This window comes from Mytilus edulis, chromosome 6 (genome assembly GCF_963676685.1).
Source record: "Mytilus edulis chromosome 6, xbMytEdul2.2, whole genome shotgun sequence".
Taxonomy (NCBI): domain Eukaryota; kingdom Metazoa; phylum Mollusca; class Bivalvia; order Mytilida; family Mytilidae; genus Mytilus; species Mytilus edulis.
The window spans coordinates 36,992,371-37,011,323 of NC_092349.1; the positions used below are offsets into that span (position 1 = coordinate 36,992,371).

The 18,953-nt window shown below is 32.0% G+C and overlaps 1 protein-coding gene and 1 long non-coding RNA gene across 7 annotated transcripts in view; one reads left to right on the forward strand and one right to left on the reverse strand.

The window, feature by feature from the left end:
• LOC139529053 (RNA-binding protein Musashi homolog 2-like) overlaps positions 1-11,808 on the reverse strand; it is a 105,539-nt gene extending 93,731 nt beyond the window's left edge. For 3 of the 4 annotated variants that reach the window (XM_071325299.1, XM_071325297.1, XM_071325296.1), the window contains exons 1-4: positions 11,571-11,736; positions 11,397-11,437; positions 11,104-11,185; positions 3,088-3,172 (exon numbers count right to left, since the gene is read on the reverse strand). In XM_071325299.1, coding sequence (XP_071181400.1) covers positions 3,088-3,172; positions 11,104-11,185; positions 11,397-11,437; positions 11,571-11,641 — 279 coding nt within the window. In that variant the 5' untranslated portion in view covers positions 11,642-11,736. Of the gene's footprint in view, positions 1-3,087; positions 3,173-11,103; positions 11,186-11,396; positions 11,438-11,570 lie in introns of all 4 variants that reach the window. The other variant, XM_071325298.1, reaches the window with a different exon arrangement.
• Positions 191-4,665, forward strand: LOC139529055 (uncharacterized). Of its 3 annotated transcripts, none has more exons than XR_011665739.1 (4): positions 191-600; positions 2,865-3,067; positions 3,517-3,686; positions 4,565-4,665. It is a non-coding gene; the product is annotated as an uncharacterized lncRNA (long non-coding RNA). The 3 variants fall into 3 exon arrangements; XR_011665741.1 differs by having other exon boundaries at positions 3,654-3,686; positions 4,565-4,608; XR_011665740.1 differs by lacking the exon at positions 4,565-4,665 and having other exon boundaries at positions 3,654-3,885.
• Positions 11,809-18,953: the final 7,145 nt, after the last annotated feature.

Consider the following 18,953-nt stretch of genomic DNA (forward strand, 5'->3'; position numbering starts at 1 on the left):
TTCTGGTGTACTGTAGCCAAAAGTTGGTGTCTGCGGAAAGCTCAGCGAACACGAAGAAAGCGGATGTTGAGTTTTACGGCGCAACCCACTTCTGCAAAGTCTGTGTATGTATAAAGATATCTAAGTGAGTCAAGTTGAAATAACTGTTTAGTTTAATATTTACTTTCTTTATAGATACCAGGCTGTGAAAATTGACTGTGAACCAATTAGAAATCGTGAATTCTGAGGATTTGAAGAGTCGACGTCACTCTATACACAAGATGAATTGTTTGGACATTATAAAATGTATTGAACTTTTTAAACGGATCGTTATATGCTAACAATGGAACATATGTGATATAACACTGCTTTTTCCCATCAAATTTTTAAATGTATAAGTAAACATTAGCCGAGTGGATCGAAATAAAGGCGTGCATCCTTTTCTGTCGGTAACAGTTGGGAAAATTGTATAAAAATCTATTTTGGTCTATCAGATAGTGACTGTCATTAGCAGACGTTGTATAAAAGCCTTTCTAAACAAAGCCGGTAAACAGGGATCAGAAATGTTAACAAAAAGTGGATTTTTCATCAATTGGAATAAAACCTCCGTAATTTTAACATGTAAGTGTTCAGCAAACAAAAGTACAATAAGTGAGAGTAATCTTGTTGAAATAATTTCAAACTTGTGACTATTGTTTAAAAGCAATTAATTTACCTGCAATGCTATCATGAAATGCAATTTTGGGAAAGTGTAAACAAAAATGGAATCAGTATAAACCTGAAATTGATCTAACCCATATGGCTTCCGTTGGTGTAAATAAACGTTACGCTTTTTAGACTGGAATGGGGAAACTTAAATTTCTAAATATTATTTTAAATGCATTGACCTGGTTTTTTTCATAGTTCAGTTAAAAGATGTAATCATCAATTGTAAAAAAAATAATTTCAATAACAAAATAAAAATAGGTTTTTAAACTTTTCCCCCTTATGGCAATGCATAACTAAAATGTATAAACAAAATGCAAGCTTTTCATTGAACATGCAAATTTTAATTCTGTTGCCAAAATAATAACACTTGAATTTTTTAATCTTAAGGTCCCATAAACATCACTTTTTTCCATTTATATACAAACAGTTTTGAAAAAATAAAAATATTTTGTAATAAAAATGTAATAATTATGCAAAAGAATCTTTTTTATTGCTATATCACATCTTTACACTTTTGAACTAACTTTTTGTAAACACATAATTTGACTATTTTGAGGACATTTCCGACTTCAATAAAATATGAATATTACAAGTATATCTGTCAACTTTTGACAGGGAATTGAAACATCTTTATTACCATAATGAATCATGTTCAATTGCCCCACTCGTGTTTGCCCAGTACACATTTTACACCATGCCATAATGGGAGATAACTCTATGTCACAAAATGAACCAAAAATTTTACCAAAAATGTTTTAATTTTTCTTAACCAAAAATTACATAAAATTGAGAATGGAAATGGGGAATGTGCCAAAGAGACAACAACCCGACCATTGAGCAGACAACAGCAGATATTTCTTCTTCTGATTAAAAAAAATGGGTCCTGTTTTTTAACTCTTAAGTACTTCAAATTTTATTATAATTACACGTATACATAAAAAAAACTTTTGAACTTTTAAAAGTATTGTCTAATCAAAACTAACACTAATATTTTATCTAAATAAAAGTGTATTAATGTAAATCATACTGTTTGAACTTTTGACAAATTTTAAGGCATTTTTACTACATTGGTGACAAATTTTACACAAAGGGTTCTAAAACTGCCCTGTGGTCAAAACATGTAACGCAATCATTTGTCAAAAATAATCCTCATACCCTCATGCTAGGTGTTAACCTAACCAAACATTATGTTTATCTTAAATCTTGTATCTAATTATAATGATAATAGATATAGTGATATGACATAAGGAGACAACACAAGTACAATGTATGCTAAATAATAGTCATTTACATAAGTTGTCCATTTCAAATTATGATGTAATTAATGGATTCTACCTTACTCAATTTGTTACGATCCTATTATGATTTGTTATATTGTTAATGAAATACAAGAATATATAATCATTTTTTGCATGGTGCACGTCCTGTCTGTACTAGATTGATAAATTAGTGTGTGCGTTTTTTAATAAATCTCTAATTAGATGTACATTTCTGTTAGTTATGACACAAGTTTTATTTCATGGTATAATTTAAACAAGTGATATAAAATATATATACAAAATGTTGCAATTTTCAAAATTGTGAAGAATTTTAGACCATGACTATTTTTTAAAGTGTAGACTAAGTATACCAGAAATATGTTGCATAGGCGGATCCAGGGGGGCCCGGGCCCCCCCCTTTCGTGGGAAAATTTTGTTGATTGTAATCATTGTATAGGGAATCATTGAAGCATGACTGGAGCGGGCCCCCCCTTAGGAAAAGTTCTGGATCCGCCACTGTGTTGCCTTTGAAAATCTGCATGGAAAGGATGTAAAATTTAAGGTTTTCAGTTTCTGAACATAACAAAAAAGAATTTTGAATAAATTTAAATATTCAGTTTTATATTTATATAATGAAATTGTTGACAATTTCCGTGATTAATTTAAATTTGACAGTTAAATGCACATGTATTTTACAGGTCATTAAAATCAGGTAATAGGACCCTTCCCCATGTAAATAAATTCCAAAGTAATTCAATATTGACAAGACAAAATGAATGGTATATTAAAAAAAATACAGATGAATTTCACAAAATTTAGTTTGATAATATTCAAATTTTTTAAACAAGTGCATGATTAGAATTTAAACAATAAAAACATCCAATATTAATTTATTTTTTTGAATTTGATGCTTTGCAGGCTTAGGGAAAGTACCGATATAAAGAAAATTCTTATTCCAGCAAGTTATACACCAACATGTACAAAAGACAACAAATACAACATATTAACTGGAAAATGGTCAAGGGTCTGTGATTGAAAGAAACATGCAAAAAGGACAATTACAACATATTAACTGGACAATGAATGGTCAAGGGTCTGTGATTGAACGAATCATGCAAAAAGTAAGTAGAAAATACCATACCACTTTGTTATCTAGTTCATGTGGGCATGCTTTTAGCACCTTGTCGACATCGTCAGGATTCTGAAACGTAACAAAACCAAACCCTCTGAAAAGAAATAAAATGTACAAAATGTTAGTTACCAATCACCAAAATCTACATTTTAACAGTAATATGTAAATATTTATGTAAATACAGTTAAAAAGCTATATATTAACCTACGTTAGTGAACTGTGTTTCTATGAAAATTTAGAATTTATACTATATTATTCAAATTAGTACTTAATGTAACTGTATGTACTTCATTTATGATGCATCGAAATTTGACAATTTTACAATTTTCAGATGACATTGAAAAAAAATACCTATGTTTTAGATGACCCTGAAATTAGTACTAAGTTTATGTACCATAACTTGAATTGTTATTTATCAAAAAAATTTAATTTTTGCAGATGACATTGACGGCAACTATAATTATGTTTAAGATGACCCTGAAATGTACATTTAAGACACTAGAACACTCATGAGGACCCACTCAAGTTATGAGCAGCTTTTCTAATGTTTAAAATTTTACTTTTCATTCTAAAAGAGGAAGAAAAGATACCAGAGGGCCAGTTTAAAGGTATGGAAGTATGATACCCCCTTCCCATAATCAAGGCACATGCTACAGTAAAGTCTTGTACCCCTCTCAGTAATCAAATCACATGCTACAATAGTATTGCGCCTTTAAACAACATCTTTTGTTCTGAAGACGCCATTCTTGCTGGCGAAGCTTATTGACCAATAACACTATTGCAATGCAGTAAAAACATTGAGTGTTGTTGTCTTTTAAGGTGACATATATGTTGTTTTTTTCAAATCAATTGAGGAATCTAAGCAGACATTTTTAAGAATAAACAACCTTTTCCTTGCAAGCACTTACAAAGAGTGCTTATGACTAACAACACATAAACTCCTGCTATCTTGTTAGGATCAGGGTAAGCAATGTTGTAAGGATCAAGGTAATCATGTTTATCATGAGCAAATGTCATAGGGTTACAAATTTCACTTGCATTCTGCTGCATCTCACAAGTGAAATCAACACCTCTGTGTAGATATCAACCAGTCATTTATCATATCTTCAATATTATAAATCATATACCTATGTAAATCTATAATACATTGCTGTCATACAAAACAGCTGGATATAGTCTTGATCAATTTGATTTTATTCAAATGACTGGAGAGTTTACTTCATTTACATTAGAAAAGTGTTTTATGGCATCTAAATGATTTTAAACCAGATTTTTTACCTAAATTTTTACCTGAATTAAACTATTTTTGAAGGTCATCATCAAGTACACACGACTTTGTCAGGTTAAATTTAAAATCTGATCCTTATTGATATTAAGTTTAACCTCTAAATGCAACATGAAGCTGTAATAACTGTTGATTTTCTCTTGAATTTGATATTTTCTGCTGTCCAAGACATGTTTTTAATTCTATATCTCATTCTTGCAGATTGAATTTTATCCACATTATATAGTACCGAAATTTGTGAAGGAATGATTTCAAGATGGTTTGAATATGGAATGTAAGTGTGAAGTACTTGTTTTTGTACATTTAAAATTTTGAATGGAATTCATACTGTGAAATACAGTAAATAATTTTGAGGACTCCATGAGGTGTATTAATTATAAATGAACAGAGATGTATATTAATATTTCAAAATTCTCCTACCCTCAGCAATTTCAAGTCAAAACTAGATTTCACCTCCTGCTTGTATACATTTTCAATCTCAATTCATTATGGAAATATTCCATGTTTTATTCATTTATTGTAACCTGGAACATGTATATTTTTCTTTCAGAAAAATCCATCCATGCTGACAACCATTCAAAAGTGATTTATCAATGGACCCTGGGACTAATTACACTAACTTTTAGTATACCGGTAATAGTCCTCAATGGACCTTAAAAAAATTAATTTACACAACATTTACAACAAATTGAGATAAAACTTGAGCCCACCAATCTTCTTTACAAGGATTATATCTTAGAATATTTATAGAACACCATTCAACTAATAAAACTGAAGTTGCCATTTTAAAGATTACTCTGATCAGACATTGCCATCAGGTGGCGCTCATTCTGACATGGAGGTCAAATCTCTAGTTATTTCCCTAATTCATTGTATTTTTTAGTTAATTGCAATTAGTGGTTTGTCTTGTTCTAATTGACAATTGATTGTCAAAGCATTGTTTTCTTTTCACAATACAGAGTGCCTGGTGTCTCCACCTGACAGGTTGTTTTAGCTAATATCCTCATTAATGAATGGATTAATTTGAAAAATCATTCAATCACAAAAACAAATATCAAACATTGATTAATCATTTAAAAAGTGAGATTGGACATTATGAAAAAACAACATTTCTAAAAAAAAGTTTTCCTCTAGAAAATTTGTCCTAAAGGGAATTAATTCTCCTACTTTGAAGGTTTAAAAAGCTGACACCTATTTGATTGTATTATTTATCTTGAATTGAAAGTGCTGTAAATAAATTATATTGTAAAAATGTCACTCTCTAGGAAATTGAGTAAGATTATAAAAGATCATGAGATTAAGAGCTGACATCAATAGTAAAATTCTAATGTACACAAAAATCCTTTTAAAAGAAAGTTTCTTCCCAATCAAAAGGGTTTGCATGGTGGAGACTGAAATACTCAAAGAACTTGACTTTTCTTTTAATTATGCTCCATTACTCCTTTGAAAATCAAGATCATCAATCCTTTCAGAGAATTCCCTCTATTTCAAAACATTTGATGAGAATCTAGAAGGTAATTACCAAACTCTCAGTTTCAAATGAGTTATGTCCCTTCTTAGGAAATGGTACTCAGGTTTGCTTAAATAAAAGGCAATGATAAGAAGTATGTATTAAGTTTGTTAACTTTCCTGCAATATTTGATCCATACAAATACACATGTTACTCAGAGTGACTCACTCTCCCTTAAACAAAATATTACCAAATTCAGTTTAGAAAAGAGCTGATTTAGAGTATAAACAATTTCTATAAGTATTGAAAAGATTTCAACCTTCGCCCTTTATACGATCTTCCAACATTACCAAATTCTCTAAACCTTCCATAAAACAAACCAATCATTATGAAGTATTAATTATTATTTATATTATATAATACTGGTACATATGTACTTCAATAATATAACAAAAGACAATCACTGGCAAGGTCGTCCAGAAATTGCTTATAATTTCCAAAGAGCTAATCTACCAAAAACAACTAAATGCATGTACTTCAACACTCCCACTCTGTTATTAAATCTAAACAGGTCCTTGAGTCCTAAGCAGCTTGGTATATCTTACAGTACATAGCACTAGTACCTCTAATTGGTAAATTATTCAAGACTAATACATGTATTTAGAAGATAAAATTCATCTATGATGCACTTCTAGGATACATACATGTACCTGTGTTCCATCAATGAACCAAAATTGAACTTAAGATTTTTTCAGCTATGGATGATTTGGCCTTGCCCTTATCTTGGGATACCAGACCAGAATTAATTAACACATGCAAGATGACCTTGAAGTACAAACACTGCTTATAGTTGTTCATTACTGTGAAAAACATCCATAATTGCATGAAACTGACAACCCCTTTTTAAAATACATGCATTGTATAGAAAATGAATGTTTCATATCAAATACATAAAGGAGTACTTGTGCATTAAATGCAATTACAGGTCTGTGTGCATTATGAATACACAATTCTGTTTGTGTTTGATTATATAATCTCAATTTATTTCGCAAGTTAATCCCGGTGACATAACTTTTCAAATGAAAGATTTTGTTCAAAAACGTGACTTCCTTTTTATGGTAGCCTTCTACTAATAAAATTAAGAATTGAAATGGAGAATATGTCAAAGTGACAACAACCTGAACGTAGAGCAGACAACAGCCAAGGCCTACTGAATGAGTCTTCAATGTAAGGAGAGGGTCACACACCCAGAGGTCCCACACCAGTTTCATAGAAATGTTTTCAGAACAAAATCTTAAAATAGTAAACATATATTTGAGTCACTATGGTAGTATAAGAAACCAAAAAAAACTATCAAGACCGTATCCTCATTATAAAGAATCCCTGGGGTAAAGATGTTTTTTTTAGATCCAGGTAATTTGATAAAGGTAAAACTTAGTTATTATTTTCTCAAAGAAATATCACTTTTTTTTTAATGGGTCTTTTTTTAATCAAGATGTTAGCCCAAGCTCTAATTTTATTGAAACTGTTTGTTTTTCTTTTTTAGATGAACGAAGTCCGGCATGAGGGATACAAGCTGCAGTTGGGTAGTCCTTTTATCCACAGAGACGGTTGAACTATGGCTCCACATCAGATAAACAATATTACATGTATATGATAATCCGAGGGCCATGATACTACCAAACGGAGAAGATTTCAGCAAACAATTTACCAAATTCTTCAATTCTGAACAATTTCATTCAAACATAGCATAAAGAAAACTAAAAAAAGTCTCCCTATACACCATGTTGAATGAAATTTGTTTAATTTTGTTCATAATACCTAACCCATAACCAATAGTGCCTCCTAAATGTTAATTGAACATTTCATTTGCATTTTCCACAACATTGCAAAAGTTACCGAAACTTACACAACTGAAACCAACAAGCTGTTAATTTCTGAAAGATATTTAATTGCCACTCGTCTTTTACAAAATGAACATCGCTGATCATAAACTCTAAATTGCTAAACCTGCCAAAAAGAAGCTTTCAAACAGAAATTTTCCCAGGCAAAGCCGTCACATGTTTTCATGCTTCTTGGATACTAGATGCTCTAATCTTTTATGCCCAAGAAGATAATTACACATTTTTTAATCTTACTAAAGAATGCTCAAGTATATAATAATCATTAGCTTCCGTTAATTGTTAATGGGCACTTGAAAAATACTTCAGTAGTTTTATATTTTCCTCCCAAGGTTTTTATGACTGATTGATTCACAAAGATGCTTAAACCTTTATTTATTCCCATGAAAATGGCCGGAGATTCATTCAGCGGTTTCTCAATTTTTAAAAACTCAATTCCAGAGTCATTTATGAGCCTGGTCGCTTGTAATTACATTTCTATTTCTATCTCTGCAATATTAATATGTTTTTAATGTTTAATAAAAGAGGTAAAAACATTTTTATCGTTATTAAATATTTCGACATTTTCCTGGTTTGCATAGACAATAGTCCATGTACAACCGTATTTAATAGATATGATTTCTTTTGATGTTTTGACAGAATATGATGAAATTCAAAAGTTATTAAATTCAATGAATGTCCAAAACTGTGTACATGGAAAGCTAAAGGTCAAATGTTAATGGTTGTAACAGTTTAAATTTTTGAAAAAATACAAAGACAATTTTTGGGTTAACAACCTGTTAACTAGACACACACGGCAATTAAGCATGACAAGTGGATGGTTGTACATGTAAATCGTGAATGACAGTTTATCGTGAATGACAGTTTATCGTTGCACGTCCACAGAATTCTTTAGCAATATTTCATTAATAATAGGCCAAATTTTTGTCAGCATGTACATTGTCGAATGTATAGCTCAAGTTTTGCATAAAAAGTTAACTGTATTTTTTTAATAAACCAGCATATGATCTTTTATTGAATCTTTTAACAGACACAAGCCTATTTATTCAATTTTTCTCTTACATTTGTTTCTAAGAAGACTTCTCCCAACTTTTACATTGGAGCCCACTGTTTTTTAAATTTTAAATTTTTGCCTTTGATGGATATGAAGGCCCCTTTCCCTTTCATACACTGCATGTACATTCTCTTACAGCACTAGAATATACCAGTAGGGTTACAGCCCCTTGGAGATAACTTTAATGTACACAATGTCAAAATAAAACTGAAAGCTTTCAAGAGGAAAACTTTTTATTTTAGGCGATTTTGAAAAGCAACTTTCAAGAAAACATGAGCTTTTTGATGCTGAAAAATTTACGATCAACTTTCTTAAGAAATTATAACCCTGTCATGCCTGTATAGCAATGTTTACAATATTGGTACAAGATGTAGACACATATATTTTAACCAGTAACATCAGCAGTTGGTGTGCGTTTGACAGGGGAAGAAAGTATTCTGATGAATTGCTCCCCAAGATACTAATGCAGTACTAGTTTTATCAGTATCTACTGTCCTAAATATCTATGTAGTCTACATATAACAAAGTAATCTGTCATAATTTGACTGGGTTTAAATGCAAAATGGTTAACACAGTGGTGCAATGAAGATGCAGTCTGCACCGTAAGCCACTTAAGTCTGATGCCCCAGACGATTTTTTTTTTCAATTCATGGGTATTTGCACAATGAAAATAAAGGATAGTTGTTTTTTAAACAAGTAGTTTTTGGTACCGACTGAAGAAGGTTTAGATTCGCGAGTGCCAAACAGAAGTCCTCAATATTCTATATATATATATATCACCTGTGAAAGTTTGTTTTTACGTTTTTTGACTCTTTTTAAAAAACATACCCATAAATTTGAATAGTCAATGTATTATTTTATGGCTTAATTTGATCCACTTTAAATGTATTTGATCCACTTACAATTTAAAATTGAATAAGTAATCAAGAAGAAGATTTAAGTGATCTATCCATTTAATCTAACTTTCTTTCTTAAGTGTGAATTTTGCTTTTCATAGATGAATGGGACATTCAGTCAAGAGTTTAAAAAAAAGCTACCAGAAGTCAGACAATAAATAAAATATCCCACTCTAAGCTAAAATCTGGAGAAAAATAAAAGCTCCAATACACATTAACCCCAACCATAATTTGAAATACAATTAACAGGTAAATGTACATTTCTCACAGTCCAGTCATCTTGAGAATTGTGAATGATGCCAAAAAATGTATAATTATCAGGATGAAATTGACATATGTTGCAATATACAACCTTAGAAACAAATTCTCTTTTAATCTTGTAAATCTGCATTGTGCAGTAGGAGTACTACATGCACTAATAGCTGTTGTTTTTGCATTATCATTCTGTTTTTACATGTAGGTACAATTACTGTTAAATTGCTTAATGCCCTGGCAATTTCCCTTTTCATTTTAAAATAAAATATGAAATCAAAGAGGTTTCTGAAGGTCATATTTTTGGACTGATTTACATAAAGGTCAGATTTATCTTTAGCTTGTGTTAATGTAGATAAGGTACATACATTTGTATATGAGATTGTTTAAAGTTAAAATCATGTTAAATCTGATCATTTTAAAGATTTTATATATTTGTAATTTTGCACCCCATCAGCACCTCAATTAAAATGCCAAAAACCTGGATAAACATGCATTTAAAGAAACTTGAAATGGACCCAGTGAATCACTTTCTTCATTTATCACAAAGTTTATCTGGGAAATGTCAAGATACTAAAATATGTAAAGAACTTGTTGATATCAGCTTTGAACATGTTAGTTACACAGAAATTCCATTACTGAAAAGTACTAGATTTATTACCCTTGTAATATAAAGATCTTAAATGTGTGCAAGATTGTTTATTTAATAAATACACTGTTTATTTGATTGTGTTTATTACTTTATAGCCTTTTTCTTTTACCTTGGAAATTTTAATACACAATGTTTTTACTTGTAATTTATTTTAGTACAATGTCCCATTTTAAATCTTTTAATAGGTTACATAAAAGAACAAAAGTAAATGTCATATATTTTTATATCTACTAAAGTGAACTATTAAATTTATAATTCATTTGACCTAATATGTTATAAAAATATCATTTAATTATTTAAATTTCTACATCACAATGAATTAAGCTATTGTGTTGCTGCTTTCTTGTGGAATGTTTTAGAGAATACACCCAAAGAAAATGACTGGATAGTTTAAAATCAATTGTTTATTGTTCCCAGTTCAAAATCAATTTCTGGAGGCGATGGGAAACGTGTGAATTCTAATAATAGAAAGCGAAACAATTACAATAGTAAATCAATGACCCGTAACGAAAAATGTAAACAATGAGTTTCTTACCGTGAACGCTTAGTAGTCGGGTCCTTCATAACCATAGCTTCTTTAATTTCTCCATAAACACCAAAATGCGATTTAAGGGTTTCTACAAATTAAAAAAGCACATTTTTGAAATTGACCATAGATCTAACGAGCACTGCAGATGAACTCGTTGACATTTGATTTGAATACTTCCGACAAAAAAATCCATTGAAAATAATTAACGGTGTGCCACGATCTTTGAACCGGAACATCACAACTTTATCGGTAAAAACAAAAGAAGATGACATATTTCATTAATTGATTTAATCACATACCTGCCGTTGTCTGCCAACTTAATCCTCCGATAAACATTTTCCTGCAAAAAGAAAAAGAAATGCATTAAGAAAACCATGAATTGTGACCTAGTTGATTGAAATTTGATCGCGTACGCTAACTAACAAAAGATCAAACGAGTAAACAATGTTGAAATAGAAGTGAAATCAACATACCCTGGATCATTTGGAATATCATCGATGCCATTTGTTGAAATTGGTGAATTTTGAGCAGGATCCATCTTCATTTTCTAATTACTACTACTCTAACTAAACACTACAAATGTTATCCAAGGTACTGCACGTGGGGATGACTGAATGTTCGTTACACTACTATTGGTTTAAGGTGGGTGGGCCATCCGCGCGTCTCTCAAAGGCGCGAACTATCAGTGATTGACAGTCGTATATCACCTATCGATTGGATAATTGTTCGTTGCCTGGTAACACAAATCAGTATTTACTGGCGTTGTGTTACCTTTCGACCGCAAGACACGCCTTTTATTCTGAATACACAATACAAACAAACCCGCCCCAATTTTCATTTATGGCTGCAAATTGAATTATTTTTAGTGATCAGGAATTTTACAACACGCATGAATGAAATCGTAGCATATAATCTGCATTTCAATGGCGAATACACATTGAGAGAGATAAATATACGACTTGCGTTGAATTTCAATCGATATTTTCATTTCTTTAGGCGGTAAGGATACAAGGAGTTTATTGAATTGACTTTTGTTATTAAATTATTACAAATCAATGCGTAATGTAAACACGTCAGAGTTGAATTAATCCGTTTGTAATTGCATTAACTGTATATCTGCCTGTCTAAATAATTTTGGCAGATTCTAACAGAGAAATGATCCAGGATTTGACATTTCTTGGGCCCGATATTATCAATAATTTTGTATATAACACTTTCTTTGTAATCATTTATCAACCTATCAAACGAAACGGTAATCTCGTCTGACAAAGTTTGCCAAAGGTTAGCTGATAAGAAGCTTCTAAATCGTGCAACTAGGGAAACCATAAAGAGATAAACATTTTCTTTTGTTGATTTAAGTTAACTTATTATTGCGCAATCATTTCTAATTAGAAAATAAAAAAAGAGACGTCAGGAGACAGTTATCTAACAAGATAATTATTTACCCGTCCTGAATGACAGGTGCGAATCTTAGAATATATTTTTTCTCTCGCTTCAAGGCAGTGAAAACAAATTGTGTCTCGCTTAAAAAAAACCTGTTCCTTTGACTTTTTCAAATGGAAATTGACGGATTTTCAATAAATCGGGATTTTTTAAAGAATTTTCCACTCGAAAAAAAGGGGGAGTGATAGATTTTTGGTCTACAGAACACTCGGACATAGAAACCAATAAACAAACCATATCTACAGAACCCCTGACACAATGTCGCTAGGAGTCCTGTATAGTTAGGAATTGATGAAAGATGTTTTATTTCCTTTTTTAGAAAGATAAACTACGCGCAAGCCCTTTACCGAAAAGCAAAGCTAAGCAGCTTTTTTATGTCTGGTGTCTCAGTATATTATGTGTATTTGGTACGAGGCAGGGACAATTTCGCCTCGTATTTCCTTCACACAAAGGCCCATTTAAGTTTTAGATCTTTCAAAAAATACATGAATCGCATAATCACAGTTTCATGCATGTGTACTCTCAGTCTGACTATTTAACACAGTTTGTTTAATCTACCCTGCCAGGGCCGTAACTACATTGAGGCAAATGAGGCAAATGCCTCATGTTGGAAATTAAAAAAAAAATGAAACCAGATTGTCTTAATTCATATCAATCTGAATTGTTTTCACGAAAAGTGTCTTGCAAGAAGCAAGTTCTCTTCACTCTCTGATGTCGACACTGCATGTTTTTCGTGATCATCCATGAGTCATCCATGTTTCTATTTTACTTTCAGTTTTTAGAGTTGATGGTGTATTGTTTGTACTTTTGTGTTCCGAGTTTGTCTTTTGTTCATTTATTGTCCTACTTTATAACTATAGTCTGCAGAGTGTTGATTTTCATTTGTAAAGTGTGGTTTTGCAATGTTGCATGTCCACCGATGTCCAGACATTGTACGAGAAAATATTTTAAGAATATACAATGCTACTGAACATAGAAAAAAATTGTCGTTTCTGCATGGAAGGATTGAACTTGATATCAAAAAATACAAAACTGGCTCTTTTTGTAGATAAATAGCTGACATGGTTTAAATCAAAGTAACACCACCAATTTCCCGGTATCAAATCATCTTTAAAAAACGTCAATGTACTGCCATATGACCTTTTACATTAAAAGGATTAAACTTACATGAAGTCGTTTTCAGACCCTTAAACAGAAAATAAAATAATATGAAGTAGACGTGCACATGACCTTATATCACACAAACTCAATGCATAGAAAAAATTACAAATGCTCAATGGACAAAATCTTTTTTCCTGTTCTTCATCTTGATAGTTGATGGAGGGTCTTCAACAATAAAAGAATCATTAACAGTAAAATAAGATCAAGATGGTCCTTAGTGTCGACCTAAGCAGTATATTGGTACTTAAAGTATAATACTGCACGGTCACTATATTTAGACATATCACCAAAGTCTGAATTAAGCACAATACAAGACAATAACAGACAGACATAATGATTAGGAGAAAATAGGTTTTTGCTTTATCCTACATATCGGTCTACTTTTAATGTTGTCCCTGTAAAACCTAGAAGTCTTAAATTCCAATGAATCTATGTTTTTGCTTTAAGCAAGAATATTGTCGAAAGTAATAGCTAAAAATTAATTGCGTTTCAATGTCAGAAAGAGTCTGGGAAACGCTCAGAATGCACGATTTTGCGTTATTTTTCTCATGGCTTCTGGCCCCCAGACCCCTCGCCAAAATTTGTTCGCCTCGTTACGCTCGGCGAATTTATTTTGCCTCAATATTAAAAGAGGCTAGTTACGGCCCTGCCTGCTTCATGTTCAAATGTCTGATCCAAGCCGGTTGTCCTATCAAGGAAGTATATATACTATAGTCACTATAGTATGTTTTTGAAATGCTAAATGCTACAATTCCTTTATTCTTTATCGTAATTTGGATAGACGGCATTTCTAGCTAGTTTTGGTTGATATTTTTTCAATTTTCTAGACTCTTATGCGACTTAGAGCTGTACACCTTTTAAAGATTGAAAACCAACATGCCTTTAAATTTTTTGAAAACTTTTTATCGTTTAGTTGCGATTTCATTGGCGTATTTCGGCACATTTTTTAGTTTTCTTTAGAAATATATATTCTGAACTTAAAACAAAAAAAAAAGAGTGGTGAAGCTAAATATTTGAGGTTTCGATTGGTCCCGATGCCAAGATTAACATAAGCAGATTAAAGAGATGATAATCAGTTTACGAAAAGTCTCTATCAATCTTTTATAATTATACAACAGTAAAATGATTATGCTTATATTATGGTTGATTTCTCAACAGATCTAAAACAACTAGTGTCAGGCCTAGGCTAAAATTTTGACAGGTTTTGGCATTTTGAGTATTTATCCCCAAAATGTAAAAGAAGAACGATAACTGTTAACCAAAACCAGGATTGTATTGAAAGTAAATCTATGTATTGTCTCTTGATACTAATATCACTCATTTGGTTGTTAAAGTAAGTGACGTCTTCGATGTAAAATTTGACAAAAAATATTCAATTAGCACCTTAGGGAGCTACCATTTGATTTTTATGTGGGGGCTAGGATGAAATTTGAAAAAAATAGGCAGGACAGGAGTTTTGAGTAAAAAAAAGGCAGGATGAGACACTTTGCCAAAAAAAAAGGCAGGATGACAATTTAGGTAAAAAAAGTCAGGATAAACTAATAAAAAAAAGGCAGGACCGAATAGAGTGAAAAAATAAAAAGGCAAATCAGAGATCAACTAAAAAAAAATGCAGGACAAAATTTTTCATCCTAGCCCCCCCCCCCCTAAAAATAAAATGGTAGCTCCCTTATGTGTATACTGGGCCTATAATACTAATATGTTAGTCCTAGGTATATGGTACATTCAATCTTTCAATAGTATTCAATGTCCTATATGATTTGATTGACAACTTTGTAGATTTCGACCCTGTGAGTGTAACAGAACAGAGGAAACAGGCCCTATCTCTTTGTTATATTGTCTCAAAAAGGTGCTTCAACAATAATGCAAAGCCGTGTATATCAGTGGCGTTCAGGAGTGGACTACAAAGTGTAGGGGAAGGCAAACTTCTTAGTGAATCTTAAACCATAAAAATAGCTTTCCTTTCGGTTGATCTGCTTAAAGTCTAGGATTTCGTTTTTGTCCTCTACAAGCCTTTTTTTATTTTACCCCCAAAAAGGGGTCAACAACATTCCGATAGTTCCTCCTGACGCAACTGTGTATTTCTTATTTGACAAAATACCTCTATATAGATATTTGTTTTTCTTCTCTTGAACGAAACATCGCATACATATATAATCAGACAATGAACAATTGCTGTATTTGCTAGCTATCAAATCAAGCAACTATAAACTACAGGTAAAGGCAGATCACCCAAAAACGATTCTAAACGATTGCATCCAGGCTCAATATACCTAAACTAAACGCATGTTCAGAATGCGAAAATAAATTCTTTATCAAATTCAATCATGAACGGCAAGGGAGCAATGAAAAAATCAAATGCCGATGAAGGAAAAAGAGTAAAAAATAATATAAAGCCAAACATAGCAAAACATTTTCGGCAACACAATTTGTAGAAATATGAGGTATTTTATGGGCCCTTATTGCGCCCCTTTAATAGCAGACTTGTTTTTGTACTGTAATGAATACCAGCTTACGACCAAACTCAGTAAAGTACAGTCTAAACTTTGCATTTAATTGATAAATTCAACAACACTCACCGTTAACTTGACAATATTTTCTTCGTTAAATATTCCATTTTTTTCTAAAATTACTGCCGAAATTTACCCAAAGGTACTTACTTCGAATAAATCAAATGTAAACGGTAATACTGCTTTTCTAGATTTAGACATTTCAGTGTTACGCGGAAAACTCAAAACTAAAATTTACGACAAAATGGACACTTTTTCGTTCCCTGTTGTTAACTTTCCTTATTTTTTGGATCGTGATGTTCAATTGGCGCTTACGGTATTTATTTATCACAACTCGTTCGCTATGCCAAACTGGTAAATTATTGAATCAGGTATTTCGTTTCCACAAATTACTTAAAAACCTTTACTAATTCTTCCATAGATATAATGATTTGGTTATGAATTTGGTTGTACTATCCGATGAGTTAAGCCTTTTTCAACTGCATGATTTTTATATATGTTCGTTCTTTATATCGGTTGTATTGTTACATCACTGTCCCAGGTTAGGGGAAGGTTGGGACCCCGTAAACATGTTTAACCCAACCACAGTCTGTATGTGAGTGCCTGTCACAAGTCAGGTGGTTGTCGTTTGTTGCTGTGTTATATATTTGTTTTTCGTTCAATTATTTTGTACATAAATACGACCGTTATAGTTTTCTCGTTTGAATTGTTTCACATTTTTCATTTCGCGGTCTTTTATAGCTAAACTATGCGGTATGGGCTTTGCGCATTGTTGAAGGCCGTACGCCATGATGACCTCTAGTTGTTTACCTTCTGTGTCATTTGGTCTATTTTGAAGAGTTGTCTCATTGGCAATCATACCACATCTTCTTTTTTGTATGTCACAGATTTTGGTAAACTTTTGCATTTTATCGTTTACTCTTACCGAAACCGGGACAATTTTCCTGTCGGATAGTATAAAAGTTTTAGTATTGCTTGTACTCGACAGCTGCTTTCGGAAACAGCTCCAAAACTATCTATTCAAAGTGAAAGAAAAATAAGATCTTAAGATAAAACATCAAATGAGCACAGTATTAAAACTTTACTATATCTACTATAGTATATATATAGCTATACATAAATTGGCAGCATATATATGAACATGCCCTTCAATACATGTGTTTGACGTCAGCACAGCATATGTAGTGTTCATTTAAGATCGAACTTGCATTGTAACTTACATGTATAATTGTCTCTGACGATCAAGCCACGTTTTCAGTCCTCTTGTGAATTTCCCACTCATACTTTTTTTTGCGGTTAATTTATGATTTATTAGCATATATATAACAACATATTATATATCGCACTTGTTATACCCATAAAACACTGGCGTATAATTGGTATAAAATTATGTACCATGAAATATTAAGCAACCACAGCATTACAATACATCAAAATATCAAAAGTTCCTATAATATAAAGATAGAAAGATGTGGTATGAAAGCCAAATGAGACAACTAGCCACCAAGCAGACACAGACTGGATATACAGCTCTTGACTTGGGACATGCAAGCAGATATATATAGATACAGAATGTGGCGGGTTTAAACCTGTTTGTTTGCTGGCGCCAAACCATCCCCTTATAAACACAGATTTAAAAACAAGGAGATGTAGTGTTTTTGCCCATGAGACAATTATCCACCAGAGTTCACCAGAGTTCAAATAAGACAACTATCCAGCGAACTAGGTTTCAACTGAAAGTTGGTTATATATATATATACGAACGCTATGCAAGACAATGACATCTCAAATATTGTTAGTGCAGTTAATTTTTAAGTGTGTGGTGGAAGGGGTAAATTTCTTAAAATTAAAGGTCAAATTATTTGTTACTTACTTTCTTAAGATTTTCGTCTGGTAAAACCCAAGTATTGATTGATAAAATTGAGAATGGAAATGGATAATGTGTCCAAGAAACAACAACCCGACCAAAGAGCAAAACAAAAACAACAGCCGAAGGCCACCAATGGGTCTCCAACACAACAAGAAACTTATGAAGTTAACGCTCAGCAACAAATATCATACTAATGATATTGTACGTCCATTATCAGTGAACATATTTGTTTAGGGGCCAGCTGAAGGACCTCTTTGGGTGTGGGAGCTTCTCGCTGCATTGAAGACCCATTGGTGGACTTTGGCTATTGTCTACTCTATGTGGTCGGGTTGTTGTCTTTTTGACACATTCCCCATTTCCATTCTCAGTTTTAATGATGATATTCTAAATTTTCACTTTCGTTATTTTCACTTAGAGTGACAAGCTAGTTCAAATGTCTTTAAAAAAAGAATGACAACGTAAACAAGTAAAACATATCTTGTTTTAAGCAAGCAATATTTTGTTGTGAAACTTTACCATTACTGTATAACCCAACGGTTATCTGAAATTGATACACGGTCATTTTTTCTTAATTTTTATTTGACATTAAACCGTGTTCGGGAACACGTGTTTTTGACAGCTGAAATTCATACAAGAATCATTTGTGGTCTGATTTTCGTCGATTTGATCTTTTGTTTGAAGTCAGTAGAAATAATACAGGACCTTCCAAGAGAGACAATATGATAGAATTTCCCATTATTTGCAATATCAATGAAATCCTCCGATCGAATAATTTAGAAAATTGTCTACTTTCCAATTGAAATTGAAATAAAATTCTGTTTATTATATTGATCAACCGATCGATACCAATCGATCGATACTAAGCACTATAT